Source organism: Podarcis gaigeae (assembly GCF_964106915.1).
Source record: "Podarcis gaigeae genome assembly, chromosome: Z".
Classification (NCBI taxonomy): domain Eukaryota; kingdom Metazoa; phylum Chordata; class Lepidosauria; order Squamata; family Lacertidae; genus Podarcis; species Podarcis gaigeae.
Genome location: NC_139691.1, coordinates 2,784,589 through 2,809,305, shown reverse-complemented (window position 1 = coordinate 2,809,305; position 24,717 = coordinate 2,784,589). Strand labels below are relative to the sequence as shown.

Here is a 24,717-nt window from a genome sequence, read left to right as displayed (position 1 = left end):
CACTGGAATCTCTTTCTCTTTTGCAATGCTGGGCAGTGGCCCTTGACCAGAGCTAGCAGTCCGTCGTCTTCTTGTGTTATTCATCTCGCTCAGGGCCCAGGACCTTCCCTCTGCTGGTGCCCAATCCAGCGGGAGACCCACAACGGACCCTCTGAGCAGCTGGGAGAAGAGGTTGCTGGGCAAGACATGCCTTTGCTCTGACCTGGCCAGAGGTCTCTTCTTGGGTTCTTAGGCCTCAGGGACCTAAAGAACCAAACACACACCAAAAACAATAATTAAAAAACAATCATACATTGAAAGAAACAAAACTGTAGACATATATAAAATCTATAAGACCATTCAAATGTTTAGACGAAAAACAGTGCAGCAGCAGCCCTTTCCTTAAAAGCAGTCAGTTTCCCAAAGCCTGTTGGAACACTTGCTGGTGGAAGGAAAACAAGGTGGGAACCAGTCTCTAGGGAGGAAGTTCCAGAGGCTGGGGGCAGCCACTGAGAAGGCCTTCTCCTGCATCTCGACCAAAAATATTTAATGAAGGCTCCAGGGGAGCCTCCCTGGGGAAAACATTCCACAAATGGGGAGCCACTGCAGAAAAGGCCCATTCTTGCGTTGCTACCCCCTGAACCACCCATGGAAGGGGCACACAAAGAAGGCCTCTGATGATGATTTTCACATTAAACTGCAAGCAAGGCGGAGAGCTTAAAGGCTCTTTTTGCACTAAGTTTTCCCAGTGCAAAAATAGTTTTTAAGTTCTCCACCTTGCTTGGGGATGCAAGGCTCATTGAGTATGCAGGCTCTGGAAGACTAGGGATGGTTCCAAGGGGTGGTTTGAGTATATACACGTTTTTGTTTAAGCATAGAGCCCTTGGAACTGGTGTGCCTGCACTTACCCAGGGTTCATTTTCCTTGGAATGAAGGTCAGCAGAAACTGTGGTGTCTTCAAGATATATGGTTTTATTTACATAGAACCTGAGCATCGTGTGGAGGGGCTCACAGCACTGACACTCCTGTAGTTCTTGTTTCCCCATTAAGTTTCCAGGGAAGCTCCCAAACTCATATTTGGATCCAGCACAGAGCAAGGCATGTCTCTGAGTCTCCAGCTTCCAGCCTCAGCCATATTCTCATGAACAGCATTCTGGCTATTGATCTTCTAAATTTACAAGATGATGTTGCCTCCAACTGGGTGAGGGTGGTAACCCCATTTGCCTTTATGGCAACAGGGAAATGTAAATGGCCTACTTAGACCATAACCTTAACAAAGGAACTTTGGGCTGGTTTCCTCTTAAAGATTCTACCCTCACCTACACAGGATCACAGGTCTGGAAGGTGTCATCCATACTGCCCCCCCACAAGGCAATACTGGACTTTTTTTGTTGCAGGGGGGTGGCAAGGAGAAGTGCTGAGGCAAGGATGGAGCTTGCAGTAGGGAGGGGGGGGGACTTATATTGGCTTCTCTCAGTTTCTTATTTTTCCCAATCTTACATTGAGTTCTCCACACTAGCATGAAATTTCTTTTTTAAAAATCCATTTGAAAATTAATCAGCGTTTTTGCACGGATTACTCTCAATACGCATATTTTTATATGCATTTTGGCACACTTTTTCAAGCCATTATCCCTATGCCAATGCATTTTGCATTCCCCCCCATTAATATATGCATATGTGTGCACATTTTGTTGTTGTTGTTTAGTAGTTTAGTCGTGTCTGACTCTTCGTGACCCCATGGACCAGAGCACACCAGGCACTCCTGTCTTCCACTGCCTCCCGCAGTTTGGTCAGACTCATGCTGGTAGCTTTGAGAACACTGTCCCACCATCTCGTCCTCTGTCGTCCCCTTCTGCCGCAGAGCAGCAGATAGGCCAAACTGCTCAGGACCATGGCAGTAGAAGCAGGAAACTTGTCTGTGGTTTGAACTACTTCAGGCTACGAACGGGGATTTGCCCAAGTGATTGTTACACACACACACAAGCCCACAAATGTGTCAGGGAGAAGGTAAGGCAAAGGTTCCTTCTCAGGAGATACTTTTTACATAAAAGATCCTGCTTTCCTTTCCACCCTGTCATGTGAGCGCCCATCTTTAGTCAATACAGTGGTACCTCAGGTTACAGATGCTTCAGGTTACAGACGCTTCAGGTTACAGACTCCGCTAACCCAGAAATATTACCTCGGGTTAAGAACTGCTTCAGGATGAGAACAGAAATCACGTGGTGGTGGCAGCAGGAGGCCCCATCAGCTAAAGCGGTGCATCGGTTTAAGAACAGTTTCAGGTTAAGAACGGACCTCCAGAACGAATTAAGTTCTTAACCCGAGGTACCACTGTATTCCACCTCATTATTTAAATCCCTATTTGTTTCTGTAATCCTTTGTTTCAGTTCCACTCATTATGTTACATCCAACTTTGGCTGGGGTAGGGGATGTCCGACCGACAGTGGTCTTTTTCTTTTTTACATTTTGATGTGATGGCAGGAATTGATTTGCAACAGCCATGATCCTCCCAGAATGCCCCAGGTGTTCATTCATAACATGTCATTCCAGGGTGGGGAACAGTTATAGCTGCCATGCATGCCCACATACAAAGGTACCTGTCACCAGCTCTTGTTGTTGCTTCACACAGACACACACACACAGGGGGGGTGGGGGGGATGCCCAACACAACCCAATACCAAGGGCATTTGGCTGGGAGGGCATCAAGGAGCAGCTGCCCAATTAATTCCTGCCAGAGACAAGGGCACCACCCAGCCCAAATGGTAGAGATTAGTACAAGTGGAAATCCCATACATTCCTCTCTCTGCTGTTTTCTGGAACAAATGGAAACCGAGCTAAATGGTTCCCATTTGGTTCAACAAATGTTCTGATGTGGTGCTGTCCAGTTCTGTCACTCCAGCTGGTATTTTGGGAAACTAGCCCTGAGTGGTGAACCAGAAAAAACACACACACACACACACACACACACTTAAAATCTTACCTTTGCAAAGGATAAGGGTAGAGGACTGTAATTCCACAGGACTTCCAGCTCCCATCAGCAACCAGCATGGCTAGTGGTCATGCCAGTGGCTAGTTGTCTAGCCATATTCAAAGAGCCACACCTGCCGTGAACTCCGCAGGTGGTTTTGCATAAATCTCTTTCTCCTCAGTCCACCACTTCGCCCTCCCAGTAAAATAAGGCCAGGCCCTACGCTATAAGGTTTTTATTTATTATTTATTGCATGTATATTCCACCTTCTCTCCAAGGAGTTCAAAGCGGTGTATATATGACTCCCCTCCCCTCCTGTTTTAATCCCAACACCAAACCTGAGCAGTACATTAGGTTGAGAGGCAGTGATCCAAAGGTCAAAGGTCACCTTGTGAGCTTCATGCATGGGTGGGGGATTTGAACCCTGGTTTTCCTGGTCCTAGTCTGACACTCTAATCTAACCATTACAGTTCACCACACATTACACATGGGGTTGGGGATGATGATAATATTGACCTACCTTGAAAGTTTGGTGTAAGAATTATTAGAATACTGCATGAATTTGGGAAGTGCTATATCAGTGCTAAGTGTTCATATTAGTTAAAGAAGTGGAAATAGTTATGGAAAGCGAATGAGATTGACACCCTGGTTATGAATAATTTTTTAAAAAAACATTTCATTTATGATTTTCAATTTTATACATTTCAATAATTTTATAATCATTTTAACATTTCAAAACTTGACTTATTTTCCTCTCTTTCTGCGGTTCCTTAAATTTATTTTTAATATTTTCTGCATATCAAAATTAACTTAATCATTTATTCATTTACTTTAAATATATATGCTTACAAAACTGCAGGTTATTACAATAATCCTGCCCATGTTCTTATCTGTTTACAGTTTATTTGTAGATAGTCAATAAACCATTTCCATTCTTTTATTTAAAAGTTTGTTATCTTGATTTCTTATTTTTTTGATAAGTTTTTTCATTTCTGCATATTCCATAAGTTTTTGTATCCATTCTTCCTTTACTGAGACTTCTGCTTCTTTCCATTTTGGGGCAAGTAACATTCTTGCCACTGTAGTCACATATATGAATAAATTTCTATACAGTTTGAGTAGTTCTGTCCCTATAATTCCCAAAAGGAAAACTTCGGGGGGGGGGGTTCTACAAACGTTATTTTAAACATCATTTCAATTCACTATGTATATCATTTCCAAGTAAGTTTTAACCTTACTACAAGACTATGGTTACCAGATTTTTTTCAATGAATCCGGCGACCCCCCCTTTTTTTTTTTAGCTGAGTAGCAACAGGGAGTCAGTAGTGGGGATGGTGAGGCAAAATACCCTGGGCCCAAGCACACATGCATATTGTATAAAGGTGCAAAGTCCTTCTTTTGCACCCTATGAAACATAAATGAGTTTTTTTTAAAAAAAACTGGGCAACTGTGCACCACCCACCCATGACTCCCGAGCCTTTCTCGATCTCCTGCCCCCTTCCCCCTTTGTTTTGGCAGATTGGGGGAGGTTCAAGAGTCACGGGCAGGCAGCCGTTGCCCAGAAGGGCCAGCCTTGTAGTGCAGTTGGCTGTGGCTGGATTCAGGAGCTGTTCGCTGCCATGGCACAGGAAAAATGGCGGGCGCCATGGCAGCGAGCAGCTCCTGAAGCCAGCCAGAGCCAACTACTCTACCAGGCTGGCACCGGTCTGCTGAGGCTGCCACTGCCGTGTTTCCCGGGGACACATTTGCAGATCTGGGGACATTCCAGGGACGGAATTTGTCCAGGGACAGATTTGAAAATTTGGGGACTGTCCCCGGGAACCGGGGACATCAGGTAACCCTATACAAGACCATCACATATGATAAAAAGAAGCCTCTTTCTCTTTACATTTCCAACACTTATTTGATTTGGATTTATACATTTTGGCCAATTTACTCATTGTTAGGTACCATCGATATATCATTTTCATATAATTTTCTCTTAGACCATAAAAGGTAAAGGTAAAGGTACCCCTGCCCGTACGGGCCAGTCTTGCCAGACTCTAGGGTTGTGCGCTCATCTCACTCTATAGGCCGGGAGCCAGCGCTGTCCGGAGACACTTCCGGGTCACGTGGCCAGCGTGACAAGCTGCATCTGGCGAGCCAGCGCAGCACACGGAACGCCGTTTACCTTCCCGCTGGTAAGCGGTCCCTATTTATCTACTTGCACCCGGAGGTGCTTTCGAACTGCTAGGTTGGCAGGTGCTGGGACCGAGCGACGGGAGCGCACCCCGCCGCGGGGATTTGAACCGCCGACCTTTCGATCGGCAAGCCCTAGGCCCAGAGGCTTTAACCCACAGCGCCACCCGCGTCCCCTCTTAGACCATAACATGCTGTAAATTTTATATCCATATTCCACAATTGTCCCCATGCTTCCATATCCATATTATGACCGATATCTATTGCCCAGTGTGTATCATTGAGTATTTTGCTTGCTCATCCTTTGTCTCCCATTCCAGTTATATTTTATACACTTTTATATTACATTCCAACAGGTCTCTTTCCAATTGTGATATTTGTTCCCCAAACCCTCATATCTTATCTTTCTTAAATATTTTGTTCAAATGATGATATTGTATGTTACTTTTCCTGATAATTCATTAAATTCTTTTAATTTATACTCTCCTCCCGCTTGTTTTAATAAATTTCTACAAGTTGTCCACCCTTCTATCATATTCTTTTTCTTTACCACTATAGCTTCCAATGGCCAGAGTGGTGTTTTTAGAATCATTTCTTGTTTCTTAAGAGTTGGAGGGACAAATTAAAATAGTGCATTAATTCCAGTGCTAAACAAGTAGGTACAAAATCATTACTAATCCTAATTGCCGCAAAATCTATGCTGTTCACTCACAGATACAAAAATACAAATGTTTAGATGCTAAGGGAAAGATGTGGAGGGAGGGAAGGAGGGAGGGAAGCCATCGGGGTGAGCAGAAGATTGATGGATTGCCAAGCAGATCTCCACATATTCAGGATGTGTTTTGAACATACGTACTGTCTTGGGGGCTTCGCAATTAAATTATTGAAAACAATATGCGGATCTTGTTGCCATCTTCTCCAGCTTCTTCGAGAGGAGATTGTTCAATACTTATGCAATTGTAGAAAGGGCAGGGGTCTCTCTATGCTTCCTTATCGTATTAAAAAAAGAAAAACCCATAGTGCCCCATTATTAACAGTAATCAGAATGGTTGGATATAGATGCAGCAAAGGCATTTTGCATTGCTTGGAGAGACTGGGGTTTTGCTTAATGTCAAACTATCCCAGAAATTATGATAGATAAGCATGATTTTTAAATACATATATGAAACCATATATATAGCGAATTTTTTCAATAAACTTCCTATCCTTTCAAGCTTTGGAAAAGCATGAAATGCAGTGAAGTTTACTGTTATTTAGGAATAAACAGATACACAAATATAAGATAGGGGACAGCTAGCTTGCCAGCAATGCATGTGAAAAGGATCTAGGGGTCTTAAGTAGACCACAAGCTCTGACCTCAAGCTCTGACCACAAGCTCAACAGTGTGATGCTACAGGAAAAATAAAAGCTAATTCTAGGCTGCATCAACAGAAGTAGAATGTCCAGCTCAAGGGAAGTCATAGTACCGCTCTATCCTGCCTTGGTCGTACCCCACCTGGAGTCTCATGCCCAGTTCTGGGTGCCACAGTTTAAGGAGGATATTGACAAGCTGGAAGCTGTGCAGAGGAGGGCGACCAAGATGATCTGAGGTCTGGAAACTACGCCTTAGGAGTAACAGTTGAGAGAGTTGGATATGTTTAGCTTAGAAAAGAGGAGACTGAGAGGTGATAAGATAGCCATCTTCAAATTTCTGAAGGGGTATCACATGGAAGATGGAGCAAGTTTGTTTTCTGCTGCTCTGGAGGGTAGAACCTGAACCAATGGATTCAAATGACAAGAAGAAAGACTCCAACTAAACATTAGGAATATCTTTCTGAGGGTAAGAGCTATACAGCTGCCAAGACCACATAACACAGGTCTTGAAAGACCTATGTTGGCTCCCAGTACGTTTCCGAGCACAATTCAAAGTGTTGGTGCTGACCTTTAAAGCCCTAAACGGCCTCGGTCCAGTATACCTGAAGGCGCGTCTCCATCCCCATTGTTCCGTCTGGACACTGAGGTCCAGCTCTGAAGGCCTTCTGGTAGTTCCCTCACTGCAAGAAGCCAAGTTACAGGGAACTAGGCAGAGGGCCTTCTCAGTAGTGGCACCCGCCCTGTGGAACGCCCTCCCACCAGATGTCAAAGAGAACAATAACTACCAGACTTTTAGAAGACATCTGAAGGCAGCCCTGTTTAGGGAAGCTTTTAATGTGTGACATTTTAATGCATTTTTAATCTTTGTTGGAAGCCACCCAGAGTGGCTGGGGAAGCCCAGCCAGATGGGTGTGGTACAAATAAATTATTATTATTATTATTATTAAGTGGAACAGATTGCCTCAACAGCTGGCAGACTCTCCTCTACTTGAGGTTTTAAAGCAGAGGTTGGATAGCCATTGGCCAAGGATTATTTAGTTGCGATTCTTGCATTGCAGGGGGTTGGACTAGATGACCTCAGGCATCCATTCCTGCTCTGCAATTCTATGATTTATTCAGAGCCTTCCTTGCTCTTAGTGCTATCTAGCATGTATCAGAAGGGAGAAGCTCCTGTCCCAAGAAGCTCATGGTATAATGTCTAGCACGAGAGAAGAAAACGGGGAGAAGTGAATGCTAGCTAATGTCATTATAGGCACTTTGACTTTTCTGGTTATAATGGTTGCACTTATGCTGGAGTCTGGTGTTTATCACTTACCCTTCTCCCCATCAGCAGAAGGGGACACAGTAAGGATGTACAGTATTGCACGTCCAACTCTAAGCACACTTCCCTAAAATTCAGAAAAAGAGGCAACAGGTGCGGGAACAGAGTCCACTTTGGCATCTTATCATATTGGGATTGGCTACTAATATTAATTCGTTTGGATTCAGCAGGATTAGCAAGAAGGGGTTATGGCACAGGGATGGAACATACGCTTTGCCTGCAGAAGGTGGCAGATTACATCCTCCCAGCACCACCAGCTAAAAAGAGATGGTAGCCAGAGCCGTCTTTCCCACTGGTCTTAGTGGTTCATTGAACCAGGGCGCCAGCCTCTCAGGGGCGCCCTTGTGATTCGGCACTTCTGCGCATGCGCAAAGTGTGATTTAGCGCTTCTGTGCATGCGCGACTGCCGCAAACCGGAAGTCATCCGTTCCGATACTTTCAGATTTCGGCAGTCCGCAACCCAAAAAATGCAACCTGGAGCGTCTGTAAGCCGAGGTACGACTGTACATGATTACAAGCACACAGATTAAGATGACACAAAAAAGAAGAATAAAAGAAATAGTACCCATTTGGAAAACAAAACAGAACCGCAACAAAAAATTGTATGCATTACAACAACAAAAATTGTTATTGCAGTTAACCAGACATTAACCTAATACGGTATTTCTAAAAATGAATTCCAAATATTGTTAAATTGTTGAAGATTGGGTGAGTTCTATAATAAGGGTGTCTCTGGACCTCAGAATAGGACTCATTCAATGAAAAATAATATTTAGAACTAATTGGACCCATTACACTTGTTTATGAAAGGACTAGCTAAGACATCTAACTACTGGAGATGGAACAGAGATAATGCTTCTCTAAAACATATGTTTGTACAATGTCCTATATTGATTAATTTTTGGCAGAAAGTAATAGAGACAATCAACATGACTGTATGGAATAATCTTAAATTCGCAGAGGAAAATATCCTTTTGAATTATATACTCAGCACATGGAATCTAACAAAGGGACAATATGAATGGACTCTTTGTGCTCTTATTATTGTGCTCTTTTGTGCTCTTATTATGAATGGACTCTTTGTGCTCTTATTATTGCAAAAATAGAGGTATTGATGAATTGGAAAAATAAAAATTGTAGCACCTTGAACTTGGCCCTGGTCAAGATGATCTGCTCCAACAACAAGGCTCTTCAGATGCCCTTATGCATGGAGCCTCCTTTTTCAGGGGCAGTCTACCTCTGAACACCCGGAGCAGCAGCAAGAGGGGGCTTTTACTTTCTTGCCCTGCTTGGGGATCAAAGGGGTCCCCTTGAATCACAGGGGGCATCGTCAAGGTCTGCTGCAAATTATTTCCTTTCATCCCCTCTCAAAGCTGCCTCTGCCCTATAAAAGGCAGGCGAGAGGAAGGGAAAAAACAGGGCACGTGTTATGATTTGCTGCTGATAGCAAGTACTCAAGCCAGGATGATTATGCTTGAAGAAAGTGATGTCGAAGTTTAGATTTATAGGAGGGTGAATAAATTTCTGTCAGTTGGCGATTATTATCTCCTTTAATCTCAAAGACACTCGTCTTCCCACTCTCGTGCCTGTGTCTGGGGTTTCAAAAGCGTGTTTCTGATTGGGATCTAGTGCTCTCCATCGGAAAATAAATCTCCCACATTTTATACAAGGCAAGCTGAAGATGCTTAAACATGAACATTATTAGATTGATTTGGAAAAGGCTCCAAACTTTGTAATGCCCTAGAAGTGCATGAATTGTCAGAAATCTTGCGACAGGTTTGTTTGTTTTTGTTTTTGTGGGTTTGTTTGTTGGTTTGCAGGGAGAGGGAAGAATCCCAACCACGTACTTTATGCATGCTTAAAATATTGTTGCACACACCCAGTCTTTGACTGGTGAGAGAATTTAGTGGTTCCAGATGCTTACCCAAGCTTTTGTTACCTTGGAATAAGCATCGGCGGAGACTGTGGTGTTTTGCCTGCTGCATGGTTTTATTTTCGCATCCATACAACCTGAGCATAGGCTGCAGGGGGTCCCAGCATTAACAATGGAACTCTGTCCCACAGGAAGCAGCAATGGCCAAAGCTTGGATGGCTTTAAAAGGGGATTGGACAGATTCACAGAGGAGGATAAGGCCATCAGTGTTCCGCCTGGCCTTTGGCTTGGGATCAACTTGATCCCCTCCCACTCTTTCCTTTTTCCTTTCTCCTTCTGTGATGGGACCCCTATTTGGGGACTTCCCTGGCTTTTTTCTGGCCCACGTAGGACCAGTCTGGATAGTTGGCCTTGGTGAAGATTTGATGTTTTCATCCCCAAAAAGTCGTTGATTTGAGTTTCTACTGAAATGAGGCTGCATTTTAATGTTGTATATTAATCCTGTTTTTAAGTTGTATTTTAATCAATTGTTTTTACCTGGTGTTAGCCGCCCTGAGGCCAGTCTTGGCTGAGGAGGGCGGGGTATAAATAAAATTTCTTCTTCTTCTTCTTCTTCTTCTTCTTCTTCTTCTTCTTCTTCTTCTTCTTCTTCGTCATGGTGGCTATACTCTGCCTCAATGATCAGAGGCAGCAATGCTTCTGAATACCATGGAGCAATAGACCAAGTGAGCTGTGCCTAAGAGAGCGGTGTGAGATAGTTGGGCTGCTGCTGGAAGCTGGATACACCAAGACCTGTCTGTTTTGTGCTGGACCCAAAACTTGGGGCCTCCCAGGAACCGTTAAAGCAAGCAAGATCTGTCAGGGAATAAATGCTATGAGTCCCTCCATCCTATGCTTAGGTTGTATAGATGTGTAAATAAAGCCATGTCTTTCGAAAACAGTACAGTCTCCATTGACCACTTGGAGATTGGGGTGTGCACAACAATATGCCAATACAGTGGTACCTCAGGTTACATACACTTCAGGTTACATATTCTTCAGGTTACAGACTCCGCTAACCCAGAAATAAGACCTTGGGTTAAGAACTTTGCTTCAGGATGAGAAGAGAAACTGTGCAACGGCAGCAGGAGGCCCCACTAGCTAAAGTGGTGCTTCAGGTTAAGAACAGTTTCAGGTTAAGAACAGACCTCCAGAACGAATTAAGTTCTTAACCTGAGGTACCACTGTATGCCCTGTACCATGACTAGAGGGGAGCCACATGAAGATTCCTGCTGGATCCAGTTGCCAGACCATTTAACCCACAGAGGGATGGGAAACCTGTGCCCTGCCAAATGTTGCCAGACTACAACTCTCATCATCCCTGGTCATTGGCATTGCTGGCTGGGGCTCATGGGATTTGTATCCCACAACATCTGGAAGGTCACAGCTTCCCCACTTTTTTTCATGATGCTATCTATTTTTATTGTGATGTGGAACCAGGAGGGGCGGGTGAGAGTCAGAAAAGAAAGGGCTTTGCCTGTTGAATTCCAGCCTGACTTGCATTAAAGGAATGGGGAGGGGGCTGCCAGAAATTTCTGGTTGGTTGGATAAAGGTGGTCTGGTGAGGATCAAAGATGCCTGTGTGGATTTCTCCCTGGACAGCACGCAAGCACACACACGCAAACACAGACACTTCCCCTCACACTGAACAATGCCGTTATATGATTTCCTCAGGTTCTCTGTAGCCATGGTGATAAGGAAGGTACAATTACCTGAATGGAGAAGGCAGACAGATAAAGGAATAGAGTCAGCTGGTATGTTCTCCTGTCTTTCAAAAAGGAAAAAGTGTCGCTGAAGACCTTGAGTTTCTCATGTGCCACTTTCCAATAATCTGCCCACAATATCTGCCATTGCACAGAGAGCAGGCCAGCACCAGGAACTGAGTGCCTGGGAAAAGAACACGAGAAGAGTCTGCTGGGTTGGGCCAAAGGAATCCCACCTAGTCCAGCACCCTGTTCTCACAGTTGCCAGCCAGATGGCTTAGTGGGAAACCTGTAAGCAGGACTTGAGTACAAGAGCACGGAATGCTCCTGGGGCTGCTTCCAGCAACTGGCATTCAGGAACATGGCTGCATCTGACCATGGGGGCATAGATATAGCTATGAAGATAGCAATCTGCATATTTTAAGGCCACTGCGGTTTTCATGGAAGGCACACCACTGTTATCAATGTGTTGTTGCCAGGGGTGTCCAGCCGTGGATGAGCACACTGTGACAGTGACCCCAAAGATGTATGGGAGGCCCAAGCATGGTGCACATTGAGGATTACGCAGTGTGCCATGTAGGCAAAGTGTGATGCAGGCCAGATGTTTGTGATTATACCTCCCATCAGCCCCTGTGACTGATGGGAATTATAGTCCAGAGGTGTAGCAATCAGGGGCTGTAGGAGGTCAAAGACTTGCTGCTATTTCTATGGCAGAGCCTTTGGAGGGGTCCCTGCCACCACCATCCTCAGGCCACCCAATCAGCAGGGAAAAGGAGCTTTCAAGCTGCTGAAGTCTTCTCATTCTGTGTGTCAACTGGAGTCAATCAGAGTGAAAACAGGTGAGTCGGCCACTGAGGATGGGCTCCCAGGGTCTCCCCAGAGAAAATGCATGGGAAGAACACTGAGGAGAAGGCATCCTGTGTGCTCCAAAGCTAAGCATCTTGGAACACGGAAAACACAAGGCAAGAGAACAGGGTGCAAGTTCTGAGGTTACATAAAATGGAACAAAGTCACTCCAGAAGAAGTCATTGGGCTCTCCAAATCATTTGCCCATTGATGTGCAGAGAAAATACTGGATCCAGCTAAAAGGCTATGCATGGAGGTATGCATTGATCATCACAATGCATTCCTAATTATTGCATAATTATAAAATTATTATATAAACTAATGAGGTTGTATAATCTGAGAAGTGGAGGTGGTTGTGATTGTCATGAAGCACTCTGCGCTTTTAAATTTGCTACTGCACAAAACATGTTGAAGTTACTATCTTGGTGAAGTCTCTTTTATGGAGATCAGGGATTACCCTGACATACTCTGGCTACAGTCTGTTAATTGCAGTTCTCTTCTTTGGCTAAACCTGGATAATGAGATAGAATCTGATATTCTTCCAGTTGCCTCTTCAAGACCCATCCTGTTCTCTCAAGTTCAGGCTTATGCCCTTAAAGTTGCCTCAACTCCAGATATGGACTTTGCATCAAGATATGAACTTTGCATGAAAAGAACTGTGCGACAAGAGCTTGGAGCATTGAGGAGATCCAAAGGTTTTCTTCTCTAGCATCCTGGTCTCATACCTGGCTACTCAGGTGTTTCTGGGAAGCCCACAAGCTGGGCACAGAGGCAATAAGTCTCCCTGGTTTTATGTTGAAGGTGCCTTGCACTCTGATTGCCTATGGATAGACGGACTCCATTCCTAGTGACAGTTTTTATGTTCGTATCCTGCATGCTGCTTGGAGATTTAAAATATTAAGTGGTTTAGGAATGCTTTTAGGCAAATAAATAAACTAACATGGTGATTAAAAGACTTTACAATTTTATTATATAGTAAGGTATGTGGCGTTGTGGGTTAAACCAGAGTCTAGGACTTGCTCATTAGAAGGTTGGTGGTTCGAATTCCCGCTACAGGGTGAACACCCGTTGCTCGCTCCTTGCTCCTGCCAACCTAACAGTTCGAAAGCACGTCAAAGTGCAAGTAGATTAATAGGTACCACTCCGGCGGGAAGGTAAACAGCGTTTCCGTGCGCTGCTCTGGTTCGCCAGAAACTGCTTAGTCATGCTGGTCACATGACCCGGAAGCTGTACGCCGGCTCCCTCAGCCAGTAAAGCGAGATGAGCGCCGCAATCCCAGAGACATCCTCGACTGGACCTAAAGGTCAGGGGTATCTTTACCTTTTAAGGTATGTGGTCCCAAGGAGGCCCAAATCTCAGACCACCAAACAAGGATGCAAGGGGCCAGAGGGAAATACATAGTTGAAATCAGGTGTGCTAGACCTAAGGGAGCAGGAGCTTAATGGATGTCCCCACACTAGAGATGAGTTGCTCATACTGAGAGGAAAGCCCTGAACTTGGGTCTTTAATGGGGTCTGGTGGGCTGTGATTGGCCCTTTGGGGGGGGTGTCAGCTGATGGAACACTCAGGGTTCAGGTGGGCTGGTATTGCCTCCCTAGGTGGCACTCTAGAACCACACAGCTCAGCCTGTTAGTGGAAACAGCAATGGAACATGTGCCTCTCTGAAAATGGCTTTTTGCTTTTCCATCTCTCTTTGGACTATCAGTGGGTGGGACCCCATGGAGTTGGCTTAAGTCAGGAGCCCCATTCAGTTTTGTAGGTACCTCTTCCCAAGGTTTGCATTCGAAGGGTTAATCTCATATTTATATCTATCTATCATCTCTAAAGCCGCATTCAATTCTGCAGCTACCTTTCCCGCAAGGTTTTCATTTCAAAGGTGATCTCATATGCTTTTGTGTGTGTGTTTGAACCCAACTCACATTCCCAGCTGAACGTTGGTCAACTTGCCCACCTTTTCATTGCCACAAGGTCTCTCACCTTTGCCTCCCCCCCGCGGTGGGCACGGGGTCTCTCGGTCATAGTGACAGATCAAACTCCCTTCTGCCCCCCCCCCACTACCTCCCACACGAGAGCGTTTCTTCGATGTGCCAGGAGTTGCAATATGCTTGTCTTGTATCTCGGTGGCATTTTTTGAAAAAGGGGTGTGTGAGAGCGGGTGGTTGCTAAGGCAACCGAGGCTTAGGGGAGTCTCGCGCCAACGTAGCAGCGCCGGCTTCTCTGAGCAGGGGCTGGATGGAATATTTGTGCCGCGGCATCTCGGCAGAAGCCAGCATTCCTCCCCCCCCCTACCCCCCGCCCTCACGGTGCCCACTGCTGCCGCGGGAGAGCCAGGGCTCAGAACTCGCCCGAACGGATGCGCATCTGTCCCCTGACCGTCCCGGTAATTTCCTCCTCCCTCTGTCTCCCCGCAGGGGTTCCTGAGCCGGCGCCTTAAAGGCTCCATCAAAAGGACAAAGAGCCAACCCAAGCTCGACAGGAACAGCAGCTTCCGGCACATTCTACCTGGCTTCAAGAACGTGGACAATGAAAGGTGAGGGGCCCGGCGGCGCGTGCATCTGTGGACGCCCAAACGAGGGCACTGATTTCCTTTCGCTGCTGCCTGGGTCGTGCGCTCACCTCAGGCCAAGCCAGAGCAAAGGGCCGGGCTGATTAGCTGGTGGCGGCTCATTTAATTACACCAAATGATGGTTTAGATTCGTTCTTACCTCCCGCTTCCTTCGCGAAAATTTTGTTTTATGCTTTTGCGTATACGCGTGTTGCAGAAATACGTCCAGTGTAATGGGGAACCTGCCTATGGCGAGGTCGGGGAGAGGCAAAATGAAACACTCGGTTTCCGACCAGCTTGTTGAACTGGCACTGGAAATGCAAGAGTGCGGGAGATTTACGGTGCATTAAAAATCGCCCTTTCCTACTGATGGATGTGTTTGATTAGCAATGAGGCGCACATCTCCCACAGACAACTACTGTGTGGTGGGTTGGGGTCTTGGTACGTGGTGCCAAGGGTCATTGAGACTCCCCCCTCCCTGGATGTACCAGAACAGAAGGGCAATGTGGATTTTTGTACAGTGATACCTCAGTTTATGAACTTAATCCGTTCCAGAAGTCCGTTCTTGAACCAAATCCGTTCTTAAACCAAGGCGCGCTTTCCCTAATGAGGCCTCTCGCTGCTGGTGCCCTTCCACCGTTTGGATTCCATTCTTAGACCGAGGGAAAGTTCGCTAACTGGAACACTACTTCCGGTTTTGCGGAGTTCGTAAACCGAATAGTTCGTAAACAGGACTGTTCTTAAACCGAGGTACCACTGTATCTAGAAGGGTGTGTTGTGGTTAGATCCAAAGGGATGCGTTTTGCGTGCACCAGATGAGGCACGTGATGAAATATTGAGCAAGTTGTGACAGGTCTCGTATCACCTTGTTTGGGAGCTTATCGGATTGTTTTCAGATTGTGGGCATATTGCCACAACCGCCCCAATACCTTGAGTGACTCTGTTTTTCAACTTGGGGGGTGGTGGTTTGAGGTCCAAGAGAGTTGTTCAGAGTGACCCTATTCTCCATTTTTATTTTAAAGGGGAGGGGAGAAGACTTGCTTGCTAAGATTTGGTGAAAATATTTCTGTGAAGAGGAGCACAATATCCTAGTCCTACCTTGTCCACAGAATCCGGTGCTAATCTGTGGGTTTTCCCATCAGGGATGCTTAATTATCCAGGGTGCTTTCAAGCAAACATGGTCTGACTCTGAGCATTGTTCCAAAATTTCATCTGGGTGCCCTGCAAAGTGCTGCTGCTTTTAAAAACAGCAGCTGCACAACCTGTGTCTGTTTTAGGGGCATCTGAGGTGTGGCATAAGTGTAGGAACCTCTGAAAGGGCACCTTGGTTTGTGCCTAAGAGAACATGACCTCTTGTAAGCTGAATATCTGGTGGGTTGTTATGGTCAGTGTGCAGGCAAGGTTTCTGAGCTGGCATCTGGCACAGGGAGGAAAGATCCAATGCAGCAGTTGGGTGTGCGTGTCATATTTGCCTGTGTTATTTGGGATATCAGCAGCAGCATGCCAGGCAGATCGTTAGGATGATGGATGATGCTGGAGAGGAAGGTGCTGTTGAAATAGTAACTATTAGGTGCCGATGCAGAAATGCACAACTTTGATCTCCATGCGAACTGGAGGGAGGCAGGAAAGAACCACTTTGCTCCTTTGGGGGGAGCAACCGGCCAGTGTCAAAGCACATCTGGTATTTTAAGTCAATTTCATTTGTTTCTGCTCATTTCTAAATAATAATTTGAAAATTGGAGTGTGGAGGGCCACCCCCCCATGCATCTGGAGACAGGAGCAGGACTTCCAGCCCAGTTTTCAGTAGCGTTCTCCCCTGACACTTCTCTTCCTTTTAAACAATCAATCACTTCTCATAAACACCTGCCTTCAGTCCTGTCCCACTGACTGCAGACCCCATTGACCACGGGTGAGCTTTCTCTGTCACCAGCCGTGTTGTTCCCACAAAGGCAGTCGTGTATATTCCTTCATAGATTTCACAGATTTCTCCCCCCTCCTTTTTTCTGCCTGCCTGCTTTGACCACGCCCAGCTTCCCTTATCCACGGTTGGCTTAAATCTTTTGCAACATGAAGAGCTGTCTGCAATAGAAATGGTCTTTTCATGGGAACAGGCAGCCCACCTGAGTGCACACACATCCACCTTTTGCATTGACTGTGTCTTGATTCTCACCACCTCCCAAACAAACACACACACACACTTTCCCAGCTCACCTTTGGGAAATCTGGCTGCAGCCACCATCTTGTTGATTATTGAGTAAGCTCCTTCAGAATCTCGGGTGGGCTAATTTTTGCTCTTGTCTGCTGAGCATTCAGAAGCACAGTGTAGACTAATAGTGTTGTGGGTGCATCTTGAGGAGCAAGCTGGAGAACAATGCAACAAACAAAAGGTGTTTTGTGATGTCTATGCACAGAGAAAACCTGGGTTTTGCAACCTGTATGCCTTATATGCATATTAAGCACACTGGGTGGTTGGTTGGTTTGCTTAGATATTTGGGGAAATGTATCACCTGCTTTTCAACTTTGAGAACCCAAAAAGGACATTGTGTGCATTCCATTTCTCATTGATGCATAATTTACACAAAATTATAAATGGGGAGGGGTGGAGAAGTGGGTGTGGCACTGGACCTCTGTCTCTTAGCCCCTGAACATGCTGCTCAGCTTCACAACTTTGGACATGTCACCAAGCATTGCCCTCATGTAATACTTGGAAATTTGCCTTTTCAGTCTTAAGGACTAGAATCTTGGTTGATTTGCTTGCTCATTTCAAAAGAAGCTAAGAATATCACATAGGGTGAATTCTGCATCTGGTCAAAGAAAAGGGGGGCGGGGGAATCAAAATCCTGTATAATGAAGAGGAATGGTTTTAAGGGGCTGAAAAGGAAACAGCTGCACAGTGCATATGGTTTGATCAAAAAGACCCTATGTGGTTTTCCTTCCCCTAGCAACTATGGTATCGGGAGAAAAGAATAAAGACAGGCCATTTGGTCCCTCTCTGCAGAAGGTTCAGCTCAGGGCAAGTCTCTGTGGGAGGTGTCACTGACTCATTCAGTCCAGCAGAGAGCAGAGATGCCTCATAAACACCTGCCCACAGATGAGCCCTTCTAATATGTCTCTGTATGAGTCGCTGGTCTGATCATCATCCTCCCTTCTGAGTTATGCAAGGGCCACAGTGAGGCCAAGGAGGAGGTAGCTGGCAGCCAGGGCCACTCCCTGAGCTGGTTATAAGCAAGAAGGCAAACAGGTGGGAGCTGGCTGATTGCAGAGTGAGGCAGGGCCCCATTTGCCCTAGTGGTCTAGCCTGCACCAGTGATGGTAGCCCAGCCTGAAGGGCAACAGTGTAGGGAAGGCTGGAATCGACAATACCAGGCTGGAGGGAGAAATGATCTCACCTGGCAGGCTCCTGTGTAAGTGTGAGTTGTTGTCCTGCAGAGTTCACCTCCATCCTGAGTTTCCTTCTCCAGGAATTCAACACCTGAAGTGGTTGCATATTGCTCCAATAGTGTGCATTCATGTCAGTGGGTGCACACAAATGCTAAAGCACCATGCCAGGCATAGCTTGCCATTGTGCTTATTTATTTATGATTTCATGTTGTGAAATTTGTATACTACTTGACTGTGAAACAAGAACCTCAAAGCATTTTGCAAAAAAGAATAAAGCGATAAAAATTCTATCAATGAAGCCAGTTTAAAACAATCAGAAAAACAATTAAAACTGACAATAAACTAAAAACAGCTGTCAGCATTCTATATATCTGGGTAGGCTGGCACATGCACACGTGTTTTTAGCAGGCACTATGAAGAGCACAGAGAAGGAACCTGCCTGGTGTCAACAGGCAGAGAGACCCACTGCGCAGGTGTAGAGAACAATTTCTCACAAATGTGGAGCAAGCATGATGGGGGCCATAACAGTGCTACTTCTGCAGACTGAAATGGTCCTGTGGGCATGTGGGTGAAGCAATCTCACAGATCTATTGGTCCCAAGCTGCAAAGGACTTTTTATAGTCAGAGTAACCCTGTGAACTTGTTCCTGTAGCAAATCAGCAAGCAGTGCGGGTCTCTGAGCACACGACTTATATGCTGACAGGGTCTCACTCTTTTATACCCTGCAGTTGCTGAAGTATTTTTCAAACCTATTGATGTATGATTAGGTTCCGCCCCCCTTCCCAATTTGGCCTTACAACTCAGTGGGAGGTAGACAGCCATAGAGCCTAACAGACTCAGGGACCAGTCAGAGGGGTAGATATAATATTGAGCCAAGGGAATAGTGTGTGGGAGGTGGGCCAAGAAGAACTGGATTGGCAGCCAACTTGTGACCTCTGCCTCAGTTTCCTAATCTGTAAAATAGGAATCAGTTCATTTTTCCTGGAGCTACACCAGATACGGATTGCCTGGCATATACATTGCATATGCCATATCGTGCTGTCTAATAACTGGTGGGGATGCATCTGCTTAATCTGTAGTTTGTGGGAGTTTTCAAGAACATTCCTCTTTTCTCCCATGAAGGGTATGGTCTAGACCAGGTGGCCATTCCAATGTTGGTTGACTGCAACTCCCATCAGTTCCAGCAAGCACAGCCAATGGACAGGGATGATGGGAGCGGTAGTTCAGCAACATCTGGAGGGGGTGTTAAAGGTTCCCTACATCTGCTGTAGACCAAACCTCACTAACATGGTGCCCTTCAGATGTTGGTGGGTTACAACTCCCTCTCATCAGAGTCTGTTCTGGAGGACATTACAGCTTGATGGGGGAAGAGGGTTAGAATCATAGAATCATAGAGTTGGAAGAGACCACAAGGGCCATCGAGTCCAACCCCCTGCCAAGCAGGAAACACCATCAGAGCACTCCTGACATATGGTTGTCAAGCCTCTGCTTAAAGACCTCCAAAGAAGGAGACTCCACCACACTCCTTGGCAGCAAATTCCACTGTCAAACAGCTCTTACTGTCAGGAAGTTCTTCCTAAGGTTTAGGTGGAATCTTCTTTCTTGTAGTTTGGATCCATTGCTCCGTGTCCACTTCTCTGGAGCAGCAGAAAACAACCTTTCTCCCTCCTCTATGTGACATCCTTTTATATATTTGAACATGGCTATCATATCACCCCTTAACCTCCTCTTCTCCAGGCTAAACATGCCCAGCTCCCTTAGCCGTTCCTCATAAGGCATTGTTTCCAGGCCTTTGACCATTTTGGTTGCCCTCCTCTGGACACGTTCCAGTCTGTCAGTGTCCTTCTTGAACTGTGGTGCCCAGAACTGGACACAGTACTCCAGGTGAGGTCTGACCAGAGCAGAATAGAGTGGCACTATTACTTCCCTTGATCTAGATGCTATACTCCTATTGATGCAGCCCAGAATTGCATTGGCGTTGATGGGGGAAGAGGGTGGGCGCGAGGCTGGTCCCAACTTTGAGCAGGTGGTGGAGCTGGGTGTTCTTTGTGGGTTTTCTTCATGTAGCTCAGAGTTAACTTCCTCCACCAGGAGGCAGTGATGGCCACCAACCTGGATGGCTTTGAAAGAGGATTGGACAAGTTAATGGAGGAGGAGAGGGCTATTGATGGCTGTCAGTCACCATAACTTGGCTCTGCCTCTACAGAGGGAGGCTGCAATGCTTCCCAGTTGCTAAAAGTCACAGGAAGGGAGAGGCTTGCTCTTGTGCTCAGGCCCTGCTTGCCGACTTCCCACTGGCATCTGGGTGACCACTGTGAGAACAGGATGCTAGGCTAGATGGACCCCCTTTGACCTGATCCAACAGAGCTCTTCTTATGAGCTCTCTGTTTGCACCAGGAGAAGGGGGTTGCGCCGGCTGGTTTTTTTTGCTGTGCAAGCCAGATTTCTGGAACTGAGAGCCGCCTCCTCGTCCGCCACTCCCCGTCAATCCTTTGCCCGGTCAAATGGCTCGTTAAGAGCGAGCAGAGGGTGGTGTTACGAGAGCGGCTGTTTGTTAACAAGCTTCCTGGCACACTGATTGATGGCCAGTGCTGGCGTGGAGCTCTTATCAGGCCGCGCTAGATGGTTCATCTCTGCTCTCGGCCACTTCAATACCAGGCTGCAAATCAAGCCCCCTTGGCAGCAGTGTGCAGGCTTAATTGGGAGAACATTTCTTCCGTGAAATGCATGTGGAGGAGAGACATTGGATCTCAAGGCCAAGCTTGGAACTGACTCAACTACCATAGCGAAGGAGCAAGGGGGAAGGGCTTAATTAGCCAAGCCAACGGATTGTGCTAAACTGACCTTTTTGTAGCAGCTGCAGCATCTTTTCTGACGAGATTAATCTCTTTTTTGAATGCAGATCAAAACTTGATAACTCACCATCTTATTATTATTTTCTGTTGTATAATTTTTTAATTTATTTTTTCAAACAGTTTCACGGTCAAATGATTACACGGTTTCATAAGTTGATTCCCCACCCTTGCAGTGTTTTTACTCAAGCCTTTTCTGCTGCATTATATCTTTATCTACTACTCAATTATGGTTGTTAACTCTTATCTTGTTGTATTGCATTTATATCCCAACTTTTTTTAAAAAAAGTTTTTTTTATTCAAAATTAAAACAAGACATATTATCCAAAAACATATCATCCTTGTTTTCCCCCCATTTTTCCTCCCTCTCCCCACCCTCCCACACAAACCCCACCCACGACTTTCCTCACTTCCAGTCTTTGGTTTCTCTAAGAATGCTGTTTTCTGCATGTTACAAAGTTGTATTGATGCTCAGACTATTTAGGTGATTATTACCAATAAAAAGTTTGTGAATGTTTATTCAAGACCTGCCAAGGAGTCCAGTTCACTTTGTTGCGTCTTCAGATACTTTGTGAAGGGTTCCCATTCATCTTTAAAGTCACAGTTATCCTTGTTCTGTAGCTTATATGTCAGTTTTGCCAGTTCTGCATAGTCCATCAATTTTTCTTGCCATGATTCTTTAGTTGGGGTTTCTTCAGTCTTCCATCCTTGCGCAACCAGAACTCTTGCAGCCGTTGTCGCATACATGAAGATGTTTTTCAGCTTTTTTGGCAGATCTTTCCCTACAATCCCCAGCAAAAATGCCTCGGGTTTTTTAACAAATGTGAAATGGAACATTTTCTTCAATTCATTTAATGCATTTATATCCCAACTTTTCCTCCAAGGGGCACAAGGTGGTATACCCCTTCCTCATTTAACCCCCTTAACAACCCTTTGAGGTAGGATAGACTGAGAAGCAGTGACTGGCCCTCAAGATCGCCAAGCAAACTTTATGTGGCTGAGGTGGCGTGTGGGTTAAATCACAAAGCCTAGGACTTGCCGATCAGAAGGTCGACGGTTCGAATGCCCGCGACGGGGTGAACTCCCATTGCTCAGTCCCTGCTCCTGCCAACTTAGCAGTTCGAAAGCACGTCAAAGTACAAGTAGATAAATAGGTACCGCTCCGGCAGGAAGGTAAACGGCATTTCCGTGCGCTGCTCTGTTTTGCCAGAAGCGGCTTAGTCATGCTGGCCACATGACCCGGAAGCTGTATGCTGGCTCCCTTGGCCAGTAAAGCGAGATGAGCGCTGCAACCCCAGAGTCGTCTGCAACTGGACCTAATGGTCAGGGGTCCCTTTACTTTTACCTTTACCTCCCAGGTCCTAGCTTGATGCTCTAACCAGTACACCACCACTGGCTCTGTAGAGAATACTAAGCTCTGTGGACCATGGATGGACTGGACTTAACCGTCCAGGGATCCTTTACCCTTTTTTTAAAAAAATGCAGCTTTCTATGTCCTTAAGTAAACAGTCAGCATGGAGAGTTTTGCATGCATCTCAGGGGAGAGCATGTGTAGCTTGGCATCCTAAGTTTGAGTCCTGTCTCTGCACATGAGCAGAAGAACGTAAGAGCTGTTTCGTTGGTTTGGGCCAAAGGTCCATCAGCATTCAGTTGCCAGCAAAGTTGTCCGTGGAAACTCACATACCAAACTGTGTAAGGTCCCTAGTAGCTGGTTATCAGAGGTAGACTCTTTTAGATAAATAAATGAAAAGTACACAGAGAGAAAGAAAAGAAAGGCGCAGATTATGTGCATAGTGCCATGCCTTGTTGGGTCCTAGTGTGATAAAACTAAGTGTCAGCCATAAACAATGAGTAGAGCATTAAGTAGTGAAGTGGTAACATCCTTATAATTGGTCCTGTTCAATTACAGTGGCAACTGTAATTGAAGGCAACCAGCCTCTGGTCTTCCGCTAACCTTCCAGATCCAGATCCTGTTTCAGATATACAGTGGTATCTCAGGTTAAGTACTTAATTTGTTTTGGAGGTCTGTTCTTAACCTGAAACTGTTCTTAACCTGAAGCATCACTTTAGCTAATGGGGCCTCCTGCTGCTGCTGTGCCGCTGCTGCGCGATTTCTGTTCTCATCCTGAAGCAAAGTTTTTAACCCGAGGTACTATTTCTGGGTTAGCAGAGTCTGTAACCTGAACTGTATGTACCCTGAAGTGTATGTAACCTGAGGTACCACTGTATATTTGCTTACGCTAGTCCATGGGTAGGCAACCTAAGGTCCGGGGGCCCGATCTGGATAAATCGCCTTCTCAATCCGTGGACAGTCCAGGAATCAGCATGTTTTTACATGAGTAGAATGTGTCCTTTTATTTAAAATGCATCTCTGGGTTATTTGTGGGGCATAGGAATTCGTTCATATATATTTTTCAAAATGTAGTCCTGCCCTCCACAAGGTCTGAGGGACAGTGGATCGGCCCCCTGGTGAAAAAGTTTGCTGACCCCTGTGCGGCTAGTCTTTAGCCAAAGCTTTTGGAGCCCATTTCATCAATTCAGTAAGCCTGGTCAATAAAAGCAAGAACAGTGGATGATCAATGGTAATCAATTAAGCAATAAAAGCAGGAGAGCAACTCACACTAGAGATCAGCAATGCAACTGAGATGTAAAAGCTGCATCCAAAAACCCTGTATCTCTCACTTCAGATGTAATTATTATTATTATTATTATTATTATTATTATTATTATTATTATTATTGCATTTATATTCCACCTCTCCTACAGGGTACTCAAAATATTTTCTAAGCCCCATTTTTTCCCCTCACAGCAACTCTGTGAGGTAGGTTAGTCAACAAGATACAGTGGTACCTCGGGTTACAAACACCTTGGGTTACAGACTCCACTAACTTGGAAGTAGTACTTCAGGTTAAGAACTTTACCTCAGGATGAGAACAGACATTGCACAGTGGCAGCAGGAGGTCCCATTAGCTAAAGTGGTACCTCAGCTTAAGAACAGTTTCAGGTTAAAAGTGGACCTCCAGAACAAATTAAGTTCATAGCCAGATGTACCACTGTACGTTTCTCCTGTGAGGTAGTCTGGGCAGACAGGTGAGTGACTGGCTGAGAGTTACTGGCAAGGCAGCATCCAGAGAATAGCACTGGGAGAACTGGACTCCTTTGAAAGTCATATTGAGAGCCAGTGTGGTGTAGTGGTTAAGAGCGGTGGACTCGTAATCTGGTGAACCGGGTTCGATTCCCTGCTCCTCCACATATAGCTGCTGGGTGACCTTGGGCCAGTCACACTTCTCTGAAGTCTCTCAGCCCCACTCATCTCACAGAGTGTTTGTTGTGGGGGAGGAAGGGAAAGGAGAATGTGAGCCACTTTGAGACTACTTAAGGGGAGTGATAAAGCGGGATATCAAGTCCAAACTCTTCTTCTTCTTTTTCTTCTTCTTTGGGAAATGGTGGGCTCTCCTTCCTTGGGGGTTTCCAAGCAGAGGTTGGGTGGCCATCTGCCATGGGTTCTTGAACTGTGATTCCTGCATTGTAGGAGGGTCCCTTCCAACTTTACAATTCTATTAATTGTGCCTCAGCTCCAGGGCACAATCCTGTCATCGGTGTGCTTATAGCATCTATGGGTAGCCTTTAGGAGCAGTCACTGGGAAGTTGGGGGCAAAGTCTCATCAATACATTGG

General features: G+C 45.7%; 1 protein-coding gene across 9 annotated transcripts in view; it reads left to right on the top strand.

Moving 5' to 3' along the window:
- DAB2IP (DAB2 interacting protein) overlaps positions 1-24,717 on the top strand; it is a 306,469-nt gene that overhangs the window by 117,095 nt on the left and 164,657 nt on the right. For all 9 annotated transcript variants that reach the window (XM_083721659.1, XM_083721658.1, XM_083721663.1 and 6 more), the window contains exon 3: positions 14,674-14,792. In XM_083721659.1, the coding sequence (XP_083577785.1) occupies positions 14,674-14,792 (119 nt within the window). The remainder of the gene's footprint in view (positions 1-14,673; positions 14,793-24,717) is intronic.